The 13,553-nt window shown below is 37.7% G+C and overlaps 2 protein-coding genes across 2 annotated transcripts in view; one reads left to right on the forward strand and one right to left on the reverse strand.

Annotated features, from left to right (window-relative positions):
• MAPK8 (mitogen-activated protein kinase 8) overlaps positions 1-13,553 on the forward strand; it is a 175,108-nt gene that overhangs the window by 68,190 nt on the left and 93,365 nt on the right. The window lies entirely within an intron of this gene.
• The window catches only part of FRMPD2 (FERM and PDZ domain containing 2), a 54,851-nt gene that overhangs the window by 11,331 nt on the left and 29,967 nt on the right, over positions 1-13,553 (reverse strand). Inside the window, exons 26-35 of the mRNA XM_064430737.1 lie at positions 11,574-11,895; positions 10,558-10,716; positions 9,704-9,878; positions 8,409-8,619; positions 7,199-7,236; positions 4,636-4,722; positions 4,162-4,226; positions 2,580-2,741; positions 1,468-1,636; positions 125-201 (exon numbers count right to left, since the gene is read on the reverse strand). Coding sequence (XP_064286807.1) covers positions 125-201; positions 1,468-1,636; positions 2,580-2,741; positions 4,162-4,226; positions 4,636-4,722; positions 7,199-7,236; positions 8,409-8,619; positions 9,704-9,878; positions 10,558-10,716; positions 11,574-11,895 — 1,465 coding nt within the window. The remainder of the gene's footprint in view (positions 1-124; positions 202-1,467; positions 1,637-2,579; positions 2,742-4,161; positions 4,227-4,635; positions 4,723-7,198; positions 7,237-8,408; positions 8,620-9,703; positions 9,879-10,557; positions 10,717-11,573; positions 11,896-13,553) is intronic.

A 13,553-nucleotide genomic window follows, 5' to 3' on the forward strand; every position in this document is an offset into this window, starting at 1 on the left:
ACATTAAACTTTTTTTTTTTTTTAATTAAGAAAGTGTGGTTCTTGCCCACATTGCAGCACACTCATGTTGTAAACAAACATGAGTACATTGCCTGATAACTTCTGAAAACTTCTCTGATTTTACCTTGTTGCACATTTGGTTGGAGCCTTCTTCCTTGAAACTGAAAACAGGCTGAGCTTGCAGGCTTTCCCCAACACTTGCTGAATACCAGAAAATAAAAACAAAATCAAATGCATGAAAATATAGGTCCATTTTTCTCTGCTGCTAAGTCCAAAGGAGTTGACCTCAGATGGAGCACTGAGATACAGTGTCAAACTGGCATGGAATCTCCCTCTTGTGAATGCCTGGGAGGGTTAATAGAGCACAAATGCCACATGTCACCACCAAAGAAGCCAGCATAATTCAGGCTGCCAGAAGATACATTGAAGTAAAGCCCTGTGTCAACAGCAGCTATAAAAAAACATGAAACAATTTAAATCTGTTCTCCCTAATCCAGCTCATTCCTTCACAGTGCTAAGGGAAAAATACCATAGATTAATTTTGCTGTGAGTATTTCTATAATGCCATTGTGTTTTACAGGAAAACAGTTTAAACTTCCCAGAAACTATGTAATTCACTGATGTCATGTAAGAAGAAAATGGCAATGGGGGTGTCTTCTTGACTAAGAATACTTGAAACAAAGCCTTCAATTTGTAACCAGCAGGCCAGAAGGAGGAACTCTATATCCTTCCCACTTAGGTTTCTCCACATTATAGGAAATGTTTCAGTATTCAAAGAAATAGAAAGTTGAGGACTATAACTATGTAATCTATTGGTAGTTTTATATCCTTGCTTCCACTCCCAGCTTTAAATAGTATTTAATTTTTGAGTATTCAGTAGAGCAGAGCATAGAGCACAAAGTTCTTCCATAGAGTAAGTCATGACTGTAAGAACTACCCTTTGCAAGGGTGTTCTCTCAAATTTATAACAATACACCTGCAAGCAGAAGCTTCTGGATTTGAGCATGAACACCACAGAAGAGAGAGGATCTGTCTGCCAGACAGAACAGGAGGTGTAGTGCTTCCAGGAGATAAGTAGGAGTGGTGGGATGTGAAGTTTGTGGGAGAAGTATTGAAGTATTTTAGCAACTGAGCCAAAACCAGGCTGTGATTTCATCAATGAGTTGCATAAAATGGGGTAAAATCAGACCAACATTCATGACTTAAAAACTTTAGCTAGGTTAAAGCATCTTTGAGGGTCTTACAGCTTTGTTCCTAGACTTAAAAATCACATGGGCATTCCTTCCCTGTGGTCCTATTCTTGAGCGGTTTAGCCAGAGCTTCAAATCAGGGTGAAGAATGTGTTTGTACCTACAGCTATGAGACGGGACTCACTGCAAAATTTACTGGTTTTGCAAATATCAAAGTTGAATTCAGGCAACACATAATCCCACTTCTGTCATATGATGAGTGGATGTGGCTGCTTACCAGGCTCTGCTTTTGTGTTTGGAGGGGAAGCTCTGTTGCTCTGGCTGCCTGAATAAGCCCAGTGCAAGGCCACGCTTCGGCAGACAGTGAGTTGAACAGTGCCTTGCGCCTTGCGCAGCAGGTCTGTAACTGTTTGGCGTGGCAGACCAGACACAAAAGTCTCGTTCACCTGCAAAATACAATGATGTCTATTTCCAGATTCCTGTAACACAAAGCCCTAGCACTGGGAAATCTTCATATAACTTCTTTGAACTTCATGTGTCATCATTTTCTCCCATTTGTGGGAGAGAATTCTCATTCTCTCCTAACTCACTGATGGTCCTTCATCTTTATACCATGATTGTCAGCAGGAAACCCAGAATTATAGCCTGAGATAGTAAGTGGGCTTTCCCCCATTGAGAAGATGAAGGAGAGATGGAAAGCCAGAATATCAAACAATTTTAAATTCATGGACGAAGAATAAAAAATAATTCCCAGAATTATAGCCTGAGATAGTAAGTGGGCTTTCCCCCATTGAGAAGATGAAGGAGAGATGGAAAGCCAGAATATCAAACAATTTTAAACTCATGGACGAAGAATAAAAAATAATTTGGTGTAACAAAAAGGATTATTTATATTAAAATGCGGCAGAGTGGCTGGGATAGTAAGATTTTAAATTAAGACTGAAGAGCCTTAATTCCAATGCTCTTTGTTTATCTTGATAATACCTAACGTGACAGGTTCTTCCCAGTAGGCTCCTGGTTAGCTGTGACCTGCATGCTTGGCCAGTTAACTCTGTTTTCCCTGAAGTTTCTCTGGAACCCTTGCTAGGCACAGTTACAGTCAGGAGTAGGTGCACTTGGCTGCTTGCTCTGTGAGTCTGGGTCTGCCTCTGCTGGGGTGTCCAGCTAGCAGCTCTGGGGAGGCCCAGTCCCACAGGAGGCTGAACTCCAGGGAAGACACAGGGGACTCAGGACAGCCCCCTGAGCACCAGGAGCCAAGGGACAGCACCCCTACATGTTACTGTGCACAGCAGCATCAGATTTCCAACCTGCACCTCTTTACATTGGACAGGTGCTCATTATAGAGTAAGTAGAGAAAATGAAGCCAAAGCAATGAAGAACAAACATTACCTTCAGTAAGATGTCACCAACTTGAAGCCTCCCGTCCAGATCTGCACTGCTGTCTGGGCTGATGGCTTTTATTAGGATAGCCCTGCCATTTTTTCCACCTACCAGTGCAAATCCTAGGCTTCCATTTTCAGCTTTTTCCAGCTCAATCTTAATAATGAAGTCCTACAATAGACAAGGATGCAGTCTAAAGTGGTGTTTATTCAGGGCTGTATTTTATTTGCATTTTTATTACCAAAGATTCCCGTTATTCCCACTGTCCTCACTGTCTGATGTGGATTATGGAATATATCCTGCTTTTGAATATACAGAGATTCCAGGGATCAAGATAACAGCTGCATGTATGTATCAGAATAAAAATAGTACAGACTTGTTTTCATATTCTGTTTAATAATTTGTGCTGGGTAACATAACCCCTTAAGAGCAAAGAAATGTGTACTGCTGTAATCTTTTTATAATATATCAAATAAATCACCTTAATTGACAAATAAGGTATTCTTATCTCCAGCATGACAGCAATGCAGTACAGATTTTATTCTCTTATTTTTCTATAATTTGCATCTTAATCTTGTAATCCTAGCCTTCTCATCTCTTTTACTTTAGCACTTCATTTGCTTTTAAAATCAGCTGCTTTTTTAGGGTCAAGTACTATGTCAGAAATAGCAGCATGCTAGAAATGTTTATGACTTGCAGCTTGACTAGTTCCAATGCCACAAATATCAGCCTTGTAAATTATTTTTGCAGGTTTAACAGATAAACCATCATGGATTAAATCATGCAGAACAAGAAGTAATAGTGATGACATAATAAAAAGTTAGAAAATTGTTCCAATTTTTTTGCCAGGTTGGAGGTCTAATTTTAACAAAAGACAGTTTTTTGGGTTTTTTTGGTTTTTTTTTTTTTTTTAAACTAAGTAATCTATTCACATGAAATATGAGTCCCAATTTGGATCATTTCAATTAAAGTTACTTTGCATGTCTTTGCACCCACAGAAGAGATGTTTGTGCTTGTAAAAATTTTCAAGCATTGTATGCTGAACATGGAAATAACTTTTTTTTCCCCCAACACCAACATTCCTGTGTATTCAGGAATTCATAATAAATAATAAATAACTTTAAAAATGCATTACTCTTGCCAAATTCAAACCATATTGGTCTCTATCAGTGTTGAATAATACTGCAAAGATTTGGGCTAATTTTACTCTTTTCAAATGTCTATCTGAAAATTGCAGAATGAAACACTGATCTCAGTTTTCAATGATTGTTGTGGAAAATGTTTCACAATTGCACATATTTTCCCCAGAATCCCATGCTGTGACATTCTGTGTCTTTTTCCTGTGCTACCTTCTTTCTAAGCATTGAAAGACAGCAACACAAGAGTCTGTCCCCAGGAAGTGCCCAGTGCATTCTACTCTGTGAATGCTGAATACAATTCAACACTTACAGGACACTATCCAAATGCATTATAGTCACATTTTCAAAGAGAGGAAGGAAGAAAATGCATTAAATACCACTATTGAAAAAACGTCTCTCCATATAGCTCACTTCACTTGGTGATCTGCCTCACACCTCAGAGTGTCACTTACTTTACATTCTGGAGAATCGGGAGTGTTCTGCTGAGCATCACAGTTTGTTTCCTCCGAATGTTTCTCTGTGAAAATGCAACAACAATTTTTAGATAGTTGTCCTGGTAAAATACTCTACTGTATAACAATCAGAATCTCATTCAAAGACATAATAAAATGTGTTATATTTTATATGTGAAATACAAAATAAATCCCATGGATTTATGTGGCCCAAAACTCCTGAAATGTGAACCACACTGTGACCTTTTTACCTCCCTGTGAGCAGGTTCCAAAAGAAGCTTTAACAACTGCATGCTACAGAGACACCAGATGGAGAGCAGTAATGTATAAATGTTCTCTGAAACTCTGAGGGAGGTAGGATTTTTTATGAAGACCTAATCTTTCCCAGGTCATGCCATTATTGTCTATAAACTTACTTTTCTTTCAAAGAACACAATTTTACTAACCCTAATTGAAAAATGCAAAGTTCCTTACCATGTTGATGCAGCAGATGCTGTTCTTGGGAGTTCAAGGTTTCATTTGACAAAGAAATATTTGCTTTCTCTGTTTCAGCTGGTGGCCCTAAAAACAAACACGTATGTTTGCTCTGACAGGCCTCCTGCTAAACTTCATGTACACATGGAATGTAAACTCTGTGCTTAGGTTATTAAATAAAGCATCAATATCCAATATTGATGCTATATGAAGCAGTGTGCAGACTGCATGAATAAGTTTGCCACTTTGCACATTGATATAAACATCTCAGTCATGAATTGCAGAGCTACTGCATCTTAGCCATTGTTATTTTAAAAATTGTAACAACAATCAGAGACCAGACTGAGTCACTCCAGACATGTGGCAATGATCAGGCAGATGAAGGAACACTCCCACCTCTACCAGCCCCCTCAGTTTTGCTTTATCATATTTTGATCTTAGCTATCTTCCACAAAGTACTCTTAATAAGTGAATTATTGAAAATAATTAATGTCCTCTAGTTTAAAAAAAGCTACCTGTTGAAATTACAATTTTAGTATGTGTTCTTGTAACTAAACCTATAAAAATGAAGGCTTGTTTTCTTAATAACAAATTATTACAGATTTATCTATAAATCTATGAGTGATGATAGCAAATGGAATATCAAATACAAAATTAATATAGGTTTTTCAAAGTGCTTATAAAATGGAAGAATCATAGAATCATGGAGCAGTTTGAGTTTAAAAGGACCTTAAACATCATCTAGTTCCCACCCTCTGTCATGAGCAGGGACACCTTTCACTAGACCAGGTTGCTCAAAGCCTCATCCAGCCTGGACATGAAGATTTTCAAGGATGAGGTGTCCACAACTTCTGTGGGCACCCTGATCCAGTGTCACACCACCATCTCAGTAAAGAATTTCTCCCTGCTATCTAATCTAAGCCTGCCCTCTTTCAGTTTGATGTCATTCCCCCTTGTCTTATCACTACATGCCTTTGTCAAAAGTCTCTCTGCAGTACCCCTTTAGGAACTGGAAGGAGCTCTAAGGTCTCCCCAGCATCTTCTCTTGTCCAGGCTGAACAACTCCAACTCTCCCAGCCTGTCTTCACAGGAGAGATACTCCAGCCCTTGGACCATCTTCATGGCCTTCCCTTTAAATTGCTCCATGTGCTTCTTGTGCTGGGGACTGCAGAGCTGCATGCAGCACCCCAGGTGGGGTCTCAGAGTAGTGGGGCACAATCCCCTCACTCAACCTGATGGCCACACTGCTTTTGGTGCTGCCAAGGATATGATTTCTGGGCTGTGACTGTACATTGCTCAGTTATGTTTAGCTTTTCATCAACCAACACTCTCAAGTCCTTCTCAGGGCTGCTCTCAATCCCTTCTCTGCCCAGCCTGTGTTTATGCTTGGGGATTGCTCTGACCCATGTGCAGGACCTTACACATCTTGTTTCATAGAAGAGGCAGGTAACTGTGCCTGTACAGCATTCATAACTCTATCAGAGGTGGACCAGGTCTCTTTATCTATTTGAAGGTGTCTTGAGAAATCTTGGAATCTGCAAAGCTCACACAAGGCTGTGCAAGCAAAGTTCTACCAGGCTACACATTTTCTGTGCTTTAATTCTATCATGTTAATTCAGAGTACATATAACTTTATCCATATCTTGTAGAAAATTGCTTTAGTTTATAGAAACAAGCACATGGCTACATGTGTAAGGAAATCTGTCACTAACTTGACTTGGAATAAGTTCTTCAGGTAACCATATGCCAGTATTCAGATGAGTGTAGGCATGTGAGTAATTGTGGTCCAGGATTACTTTTTGAAGTCATGTTTGCATGATTAAAAAAAAACAACAAAACACCCAAACATTGAGATATCCAGTCAGGTAAATGAAACTGGGGTTAGGCCTGACTTAATGCTGCAGCCAAGTGTGCATTTGAAAGTATTACTTGCATCACTAACACCCTTTGTATGTGCTGACCTAGATGTGATACCTCTCTTTCCACCTGAGGATGCAGGTACAACTCTGCTTGTTGAGACTCCTTAGGCTGCTAGAGCAATTCCAGTCAAATCTGTGTGGTGCAGATGATTGTTGAAGTTTTGTATCTGTTACAGTATCAAATATCTCCCCTTATAGAAATGCTTTTATATTAACTAACAGTGCTGCCTGCTGATTTTATATACGTTCTTAATAACACTTTAAAAAGGTGGTCTAGATGATGAAGTAGTGGCTCATCTTAAATAGTGGCTCAAGAAGTGCTGGAAAACTTCTTAGAGAATAGTTTCAGTCAAAACAGATATTGAAATATGACTACAAAAAATTCCAATTTAATAACAAATTTAAAAAATAGAAATGGAATATGTAACAAATTAATTTTTTTACAGAGAACTATACATTTTATTTCTATCTTTGAACAGCTACCAAATTTTCTTCAGACTCTTAAAATGGCCATAACAGAAATACTGAACGGCAAGTTACAATTTGTTAATAAATTTTAAATGCAATGAATCAATACCTTATGCTTATTTTCAAAATCAGAAGCAAGTTTTGAACTAAAACCCAAAAGCATTAGCCTTACTTACTATTTTCCTGCTCTATAGGAACCACTGGATTGCCATTTCTGGGGGCAGAAAAAGTGAAATATGTGAGCCATTAAATGCTGCATGCTTTGTAAAGCACATATGAAAATTATTTTTAGAAATTCAATTGTCTAAATAGTAGTTGTCCTTCTATGATTTTGTTAGTGGTGCTTTTCTAAAGAGATATCAGTATATGAAAATATACTGATATCAGTATATGAAAATATTTGACTGTAGTGAAACATTTTATTGAAATGTGTTGTAGAAAAAGATAAGCATGTTAAATCACCTGGCTCAATACAGAGCTGCTTTCTGGTCCATCTTGAATTCAGCTTCGGTTACCCCCTGTATAAAGTGGGAATGCTCTTTTGTAAGTTCTTTTACCCTATTTCTGTTTATGTCCTTTGTAAATTCTGACAATCAGGAGGTGCTGCCTACTAACTTGTTGTACAGCAAGATATATAAAGAGGCAGCAGTTTCTTCTTCTGTTAGATAAGCACAAGTTAATAAAACAGTGAGAAAAGTTTGAACTATGTTGAGACAGCCATTCTGTCACATGCTCTGGTTACATAACTCAGTTACTCACATGCTTTGAGTTAATCTTTTACCATTCCTCTGAGATCTTTGGAAGCTATTTCTGCATCAGTCCAGGACCTGAGCTGGTGTGATATCAGACTGTGGAACACAGTGAATCAAAAGTGCAGCCATGAACTGATGAGTGAAATCCTTTACAGCCAATTATTGTTCAGGCCTGGAAAGACTTTCTGATCATGCTGCAGGTTAAATGCTGCATTTTTAGTACTTTTCTAAAATGTTTGGCTGTTGGAATTACCTCAGAATTTCTGATCATAGAGAGTTTCTTGCTCATGGTTGTGAATCGGAGATTATAAGGGGAAAGTTGACACTAGTGATGGAAATGCAAAGATTTTCCCTAGAGAACAAGACATATGAAAATGGTGCTCAGCCTCACAGTTAAAGGCTTCACATTTGGTTTTGGGTGATGAAAATTGAAGAGTTCTCATTTGTGTTGTATGAGTCTACTTGTACTTGTTGTGTTAGTTGTAATTACAAGAAGTTAAGATATCTTATGAATGTTATTTATCAGGTTGCAACATTCAGACCTTTGAGATAAAGCATTTTTCGGTTTTGTGTTGTCTTGATGCGAAATTTAGAGACTTGCTTCAGCATTAGGATCAGGTATGCTCAGATTTACCTTGTGGCTTTGATTCGAACATTCTGGGTGGCAGCTTCACACACTCTCACTGCATCATCCAGGCTAATGCCCTCAGTGCACAGTCCACAGATGTAAACAATCTGATCTCGTGGCTGCAAACTGCCTTCCACACTGGCAGGAGAGCCAGGCACTATCTCTAGCACATAAATACCTTGTAACTTGCTTCCAGCTCCTCCTGTCAGCTTCAAGCCTAGAATAATGCAGAGAAAGCATCTTTTGTGGCAGAGTGTTTTGAATTTCGCTGTCAGTGACTTAAAGTGGAATAAATGTGAGTCACTGAAAGACAGGCTGAAGAAATCACTGACATTATAAACAACAGTCTTGCTCCAGTAAGATGGGAAGTATAAGCTGAACTGAAAGAGTGAAATGTTATTAGATGTTAAAAAAGCGCGGAAAACTTAAATGGTGGTGTCCATTGCTGTGTTTCACTGCTGCCCTAGTGCTTTATTTCCCCTGATGTTCAATAGTCATTGCAATAGGTCACAGCTGCATAGCAGCAGCCCCCTCATTGCCTGCACATTTAAATGCCTTGCATTATTCAGGGTGCCACTGGGAAAGAAAGCCTATAACAGCTGAGGAGGGACCTACACAGTGCAAATGACACTCAAGGAATCTCTGAACAAACTGGATCCTACCTGGAAACAGGATGCTGTACATGAGCAAATATAGCCATACTGTTTCCTGAGTCTACAGTCTTATCTGTGTGCAGTACTCATAGCATGCTACAGAAATATCAAGATACTCTCACATTGTGGGGATTTCTTTTATCGTTTGTATTGTTTGTAGATAAAGCCTTGTGTCTGTGGTGAATCAAGGATTCAAGTGGAGATTTTTTGAATAGCAAACTGTAGTCTCAACCTGTGGCTAATCCTTCTTAAACTTTACCTTTTCTTCAATTTTTTTTCTTTCCCTCCAAATAGATCTTTATGTGTCTCTGCAGGTAGTAGACATTATTATCCAACTACCCAAAACTTATGTATATAAGTAACATAAAAATATGATACTGGAAATCTGCCAGGAACTTCAGTTAATAAGGTGATAATGCAAAGATCATTTTTCCAGCTACCTTCATTAGTCTAATAAGAGATATTAGTCTTCCCTCTTAGGTGTTGCCCAAAAAAAAAAAGCTCTCATTCCTTGGTCATGGGTGGTCGTGAAGAGCATAAAGGTGTCAAGATCAGTTTGGATTGTACTGATCTGAGAGAACATTTGTTTATGATTATCTTATGCTGTCATTCCTGTCCAAAATAGCAAATACAGCATTTGCTACACACCTAGCTGTCCATCGGCACCCTTTGTGAGTGTAATTTCAGGAATCTCATCTGGCCTAACTGAGGGACGTGGATCACTGTCAGCACGACCAACCACGAGGTGCAGATCTGGAGGAGAGCTTTGCAGTAAAGTCAGGACTTCCTTGCAGGGTAAAGATGTGACATCAATTCCATTCACCTAAATGACAAACCAGTAAAATCATGTCATAGATCTCATTGACCATCATTTACTTTTCCCTCTACTCTGAATTTTGCATATGGACTTAAATTAGTTTTTACTTCCTTTTTATTGCTTTGCTATGGTATTTAATGTTAATAAATGTAACAATTAAGATTGTGGTAATATTTCTTTTTTGAACTTTTATTTTTCTGAATGCAGAGCTTTAATAAAAACAGCTTTTTTTCCCCATTGATGAGATTCAATGGGAATGTTGCAAAGATCAACATTCAAAAGATCTTGTTCAAAAAACAAGGAAGAGGGTCTTATGCAAAAAATTGAACATGGGTCAGGCTGAAAAACAGTTTAGTTATTACATTACAAAGGACGTAATTCCTTTATCCTTTGTGTGTCACCTATCACCTTATTACATTAATTCAGTTTATGTAATTTCATTGGGAAGGCATTTAATGTCTCACTTGTCTTGAATGCTCCTAGTTTCACTTTATTTGCCTCGTCATACAATCTATTCAGCCTGAGATTTATCCAACTGAGGTCAGCAGAATTAGATTTATTATATTATTTAGTTACATACCTAAATACGGGCTAAATGGGTGATACTAAACAAAGAATGACAAAGCTGAGTGACATTGATCTGCAAATATTTTCGCCTCTGCATAAAGTTGAAAAATTACTGTACCATAATGATTCTGTCTCCCCTTCTCAATCTTCCATCAGAAAGGGCAGGATCATTCAAGATTTCATCAACATACAGGCAGGTGTCCATTTTGTTAAGAACTACAGAGAATCCATAACCATTGTTCTCTGACTTCGTCAAAGTCACAAAGATCTCCATTTCCTGTTAAAACAAGCACAGGGTATGTTTGATGTAGGCTTTTCTGTTGCTTCAGTAACATCTTCTGCAATTTTTACATGCAGGTAGGAATCAGATCCTCAGATAATACAAGAGTGTGTAAAAGGTGTTCTGCCATATCCCAGAATTGTGGAGGTTCATGTTGATTGACTTCTAGAGCCTAGTAAAGCAGAGAATGCCACCAGAACCTGGGATTGGGCATTTGGAATGTGTAAAGAAAGGCTGGAGGCCTCTGAGCTGACAAGAATTGTGATAGCAGGGTGCAAAGATCACTGTTACTGCTATTGCTGTCCCACTGAAGGAAATGCCTGGAGCTAAATATTGTCCACAGTGCTCTCAAATTAATAGGAATTCAGAGCTCATTAGTGTTGTAGGAATGCAAGATGTTCAGCATTTGGCAGGACTGAATCTTATCTTTTGAATAGTAATTAGCACAAGAATCATACTTTCTTATCAGGACATTACAGCAATATCACTGTAACAAAGTGATTTTCTGCATGGCCTTGAAACATGGCAGAAGAAACCCAAGTAGCTGACTCCAATTAATTTTAGAAGCTACTAGAGAGCTTTTAGGCCTTCATACACTGAGAATAATAATGCAGAATTTTCGAAAGTAGGATAAATAGTAAGATGTCAAGAAAAAAGAAATAGCCTTAAGGCAAATGGTTAAGAATTCTGGAGGGCTGGGTATAGTGGAAGGTCTGCTTTATTTGAAAATTGTGGATATTCAGGAAAGTCAAAAAAGAAAAAAAAGTCACATGGAAATAACATAGAAGATGAGTTAAAATTAACGTTTAAGACTCTAACATTCTTAAAATTGTTTCTTTTCCCTTGTATTGTACCTGTTGGTAATTTGGTGCCGATACCTGAATGCAGTCTTCATTTTCTTCCTTCTCTTCCTCTGGTTCCTCCAAGTCTTCCCACTCATTGTCACTGTCATGTGTCTCTCTGGCAGGCAGGGACGATGATGAGGGGCCACACACACGTGGCTGTGGGGTCTCAGTGGTTGCAGAGACTGTCTTGGAGCTTCCTCCTCCTCGTGGAAGTGAAGTCACAGACATTGAGCTGACAGTGAGATACTCTTCATCAATAGGGGTTAGAGAAAGAGTTTCAGGCATACATTTTGTGTTCAATAGGTCATCATGACTCTTATTAAATACGAGGCTGGAAAATAAAAAGATTGCAGTGCTGGGATTTTCCTCCATATGCTTTATTAGATGGCCACTGAAAAGTCTACTGTTTATGCATTACCTTATTTTCATTTTAACTGAATTACTAGTTATGGTATTGAATTACTGAATGCACCAATGGTAGTATACAAACAAATAAGTAATCAATATTTTGCAAAGCTACTTGAAAGATTAAAAAGCACGCATTATTTACCTTTGCAAAATCTTGGACTCTTTTAATTTTTTAAGGCATTAATTAGAACTTTGGTTGCTAATTGGAGAAAGCCCAGACCATTAATTATTTCATCTTCCATAAACAAATTAATTAACTTTTCTGGTAAGCAGTATGGACATTAAAATACCACTACAATTTTTATATTAGCATTTTTCTGGAAAAAGGAATACCATCTACATTTTTGGCTTCTATGGGTCTTTCTTTGGTAACTGGGCACAGATAAAATATTAAGTGGTTCCTGTTTCTTCATGAAAAGAAGTCCTTACTCTTGTAAGCTTGTCTTTATGCTTATGCTTGCCTTGAAGCATATGAGTTTTCTGAAAACCACCAATGGACTTATTTAATTAATTGAATTAAAATTATTATTGATTCTGTTCCACTATATTGCAGATAAAGTATTCAGCACTTTTGATGTTCAAGCCCAAACTGTAATCATACATGCTGTGTTTAATAGTTTTGGCTGTTGTCCTTCATGAACCATAGAAGACAACTCTGGTATTTTCTCCCAAAAATTTACCATTAAAGCTCATAAAAATGATGGAAACACATTTTTTAAAGTATGTCTTTTTCATATCAACCCTTATTGAAATATTGCTAAACCTCATTCATCTTAAAAACACCTAGAATGGCATATTCATATCTATGTCAGCCAGGATGTTTTGTTCTTTGATAGCAGTGAACTGTCCATCATCTCCCAAACATAGACAACTAAAATTAAAATAAATTTCACATCCTATATGAAAACACAGAACATCTCTGTAAAATTCATATCAGAAAATTTATACATTTGCATGAAACATTTTGAGCAATCTGGAGAAATGTCTTCATTAATCAAAAGGAAGTCCTTTATTAATGCCTATTTCCTTCTGGGTACTTTGTGTGGTTTTAGCTGGAAGGATTCAAATTGAGATTATGTTTAAAATACTGTTTAAAATGCATGGCATCCTAAACTTCTATAGCTGCCCTTTTTAAATGCAAAAACTGATACTAAATGATACTGAAAATGTATCAAACAAAAATATTTCTTTCAGAACTTCCTTCTTGGAAAGAATCCAAAATTTTTCTTGGAATTGGTATTTTCCCACAATAAGCTAGTTTTGTTGAATCTGTGTTATCTCTTGGCAAGTATGGTTGCTGCAGACATATTTCTGCTGGTTTTACTCTCAGAAGTACAGAAGCAGAAAATTAAGCAGGAGCTTCATTCATTAATTGAGTGAAGCTCCTGCACTTGAGAAAGAGATGCTAAAATTATGAACTGCCACTATGATCCCACTTGGCTTGCAGTGTCAGGTAGTGTTGTCACTCCCCAGAGACGATGTTCTGGGGCTGTGCTTGATGAGTGTCAAAAGTTACAAAATTATTTCAAGTGACTGTATGGGGAAATAAAAATTAGATTCTCAATACAATTACTAAAACTG

The sequence above is a fragment of the Passer domesticus genome, chromosome 8, assembly GCF_036417665.1.
Source record: "Passer domesticus isolate bPasDom1 chromosome 8, bPasDom1.hap1, whole genome shotgun sequence".
Lineage (NCBI taxonomy): Eukaryota > Metazoa > Chordata > Aves > Passeriformes > Passeridae > Passer > Passer domesticus.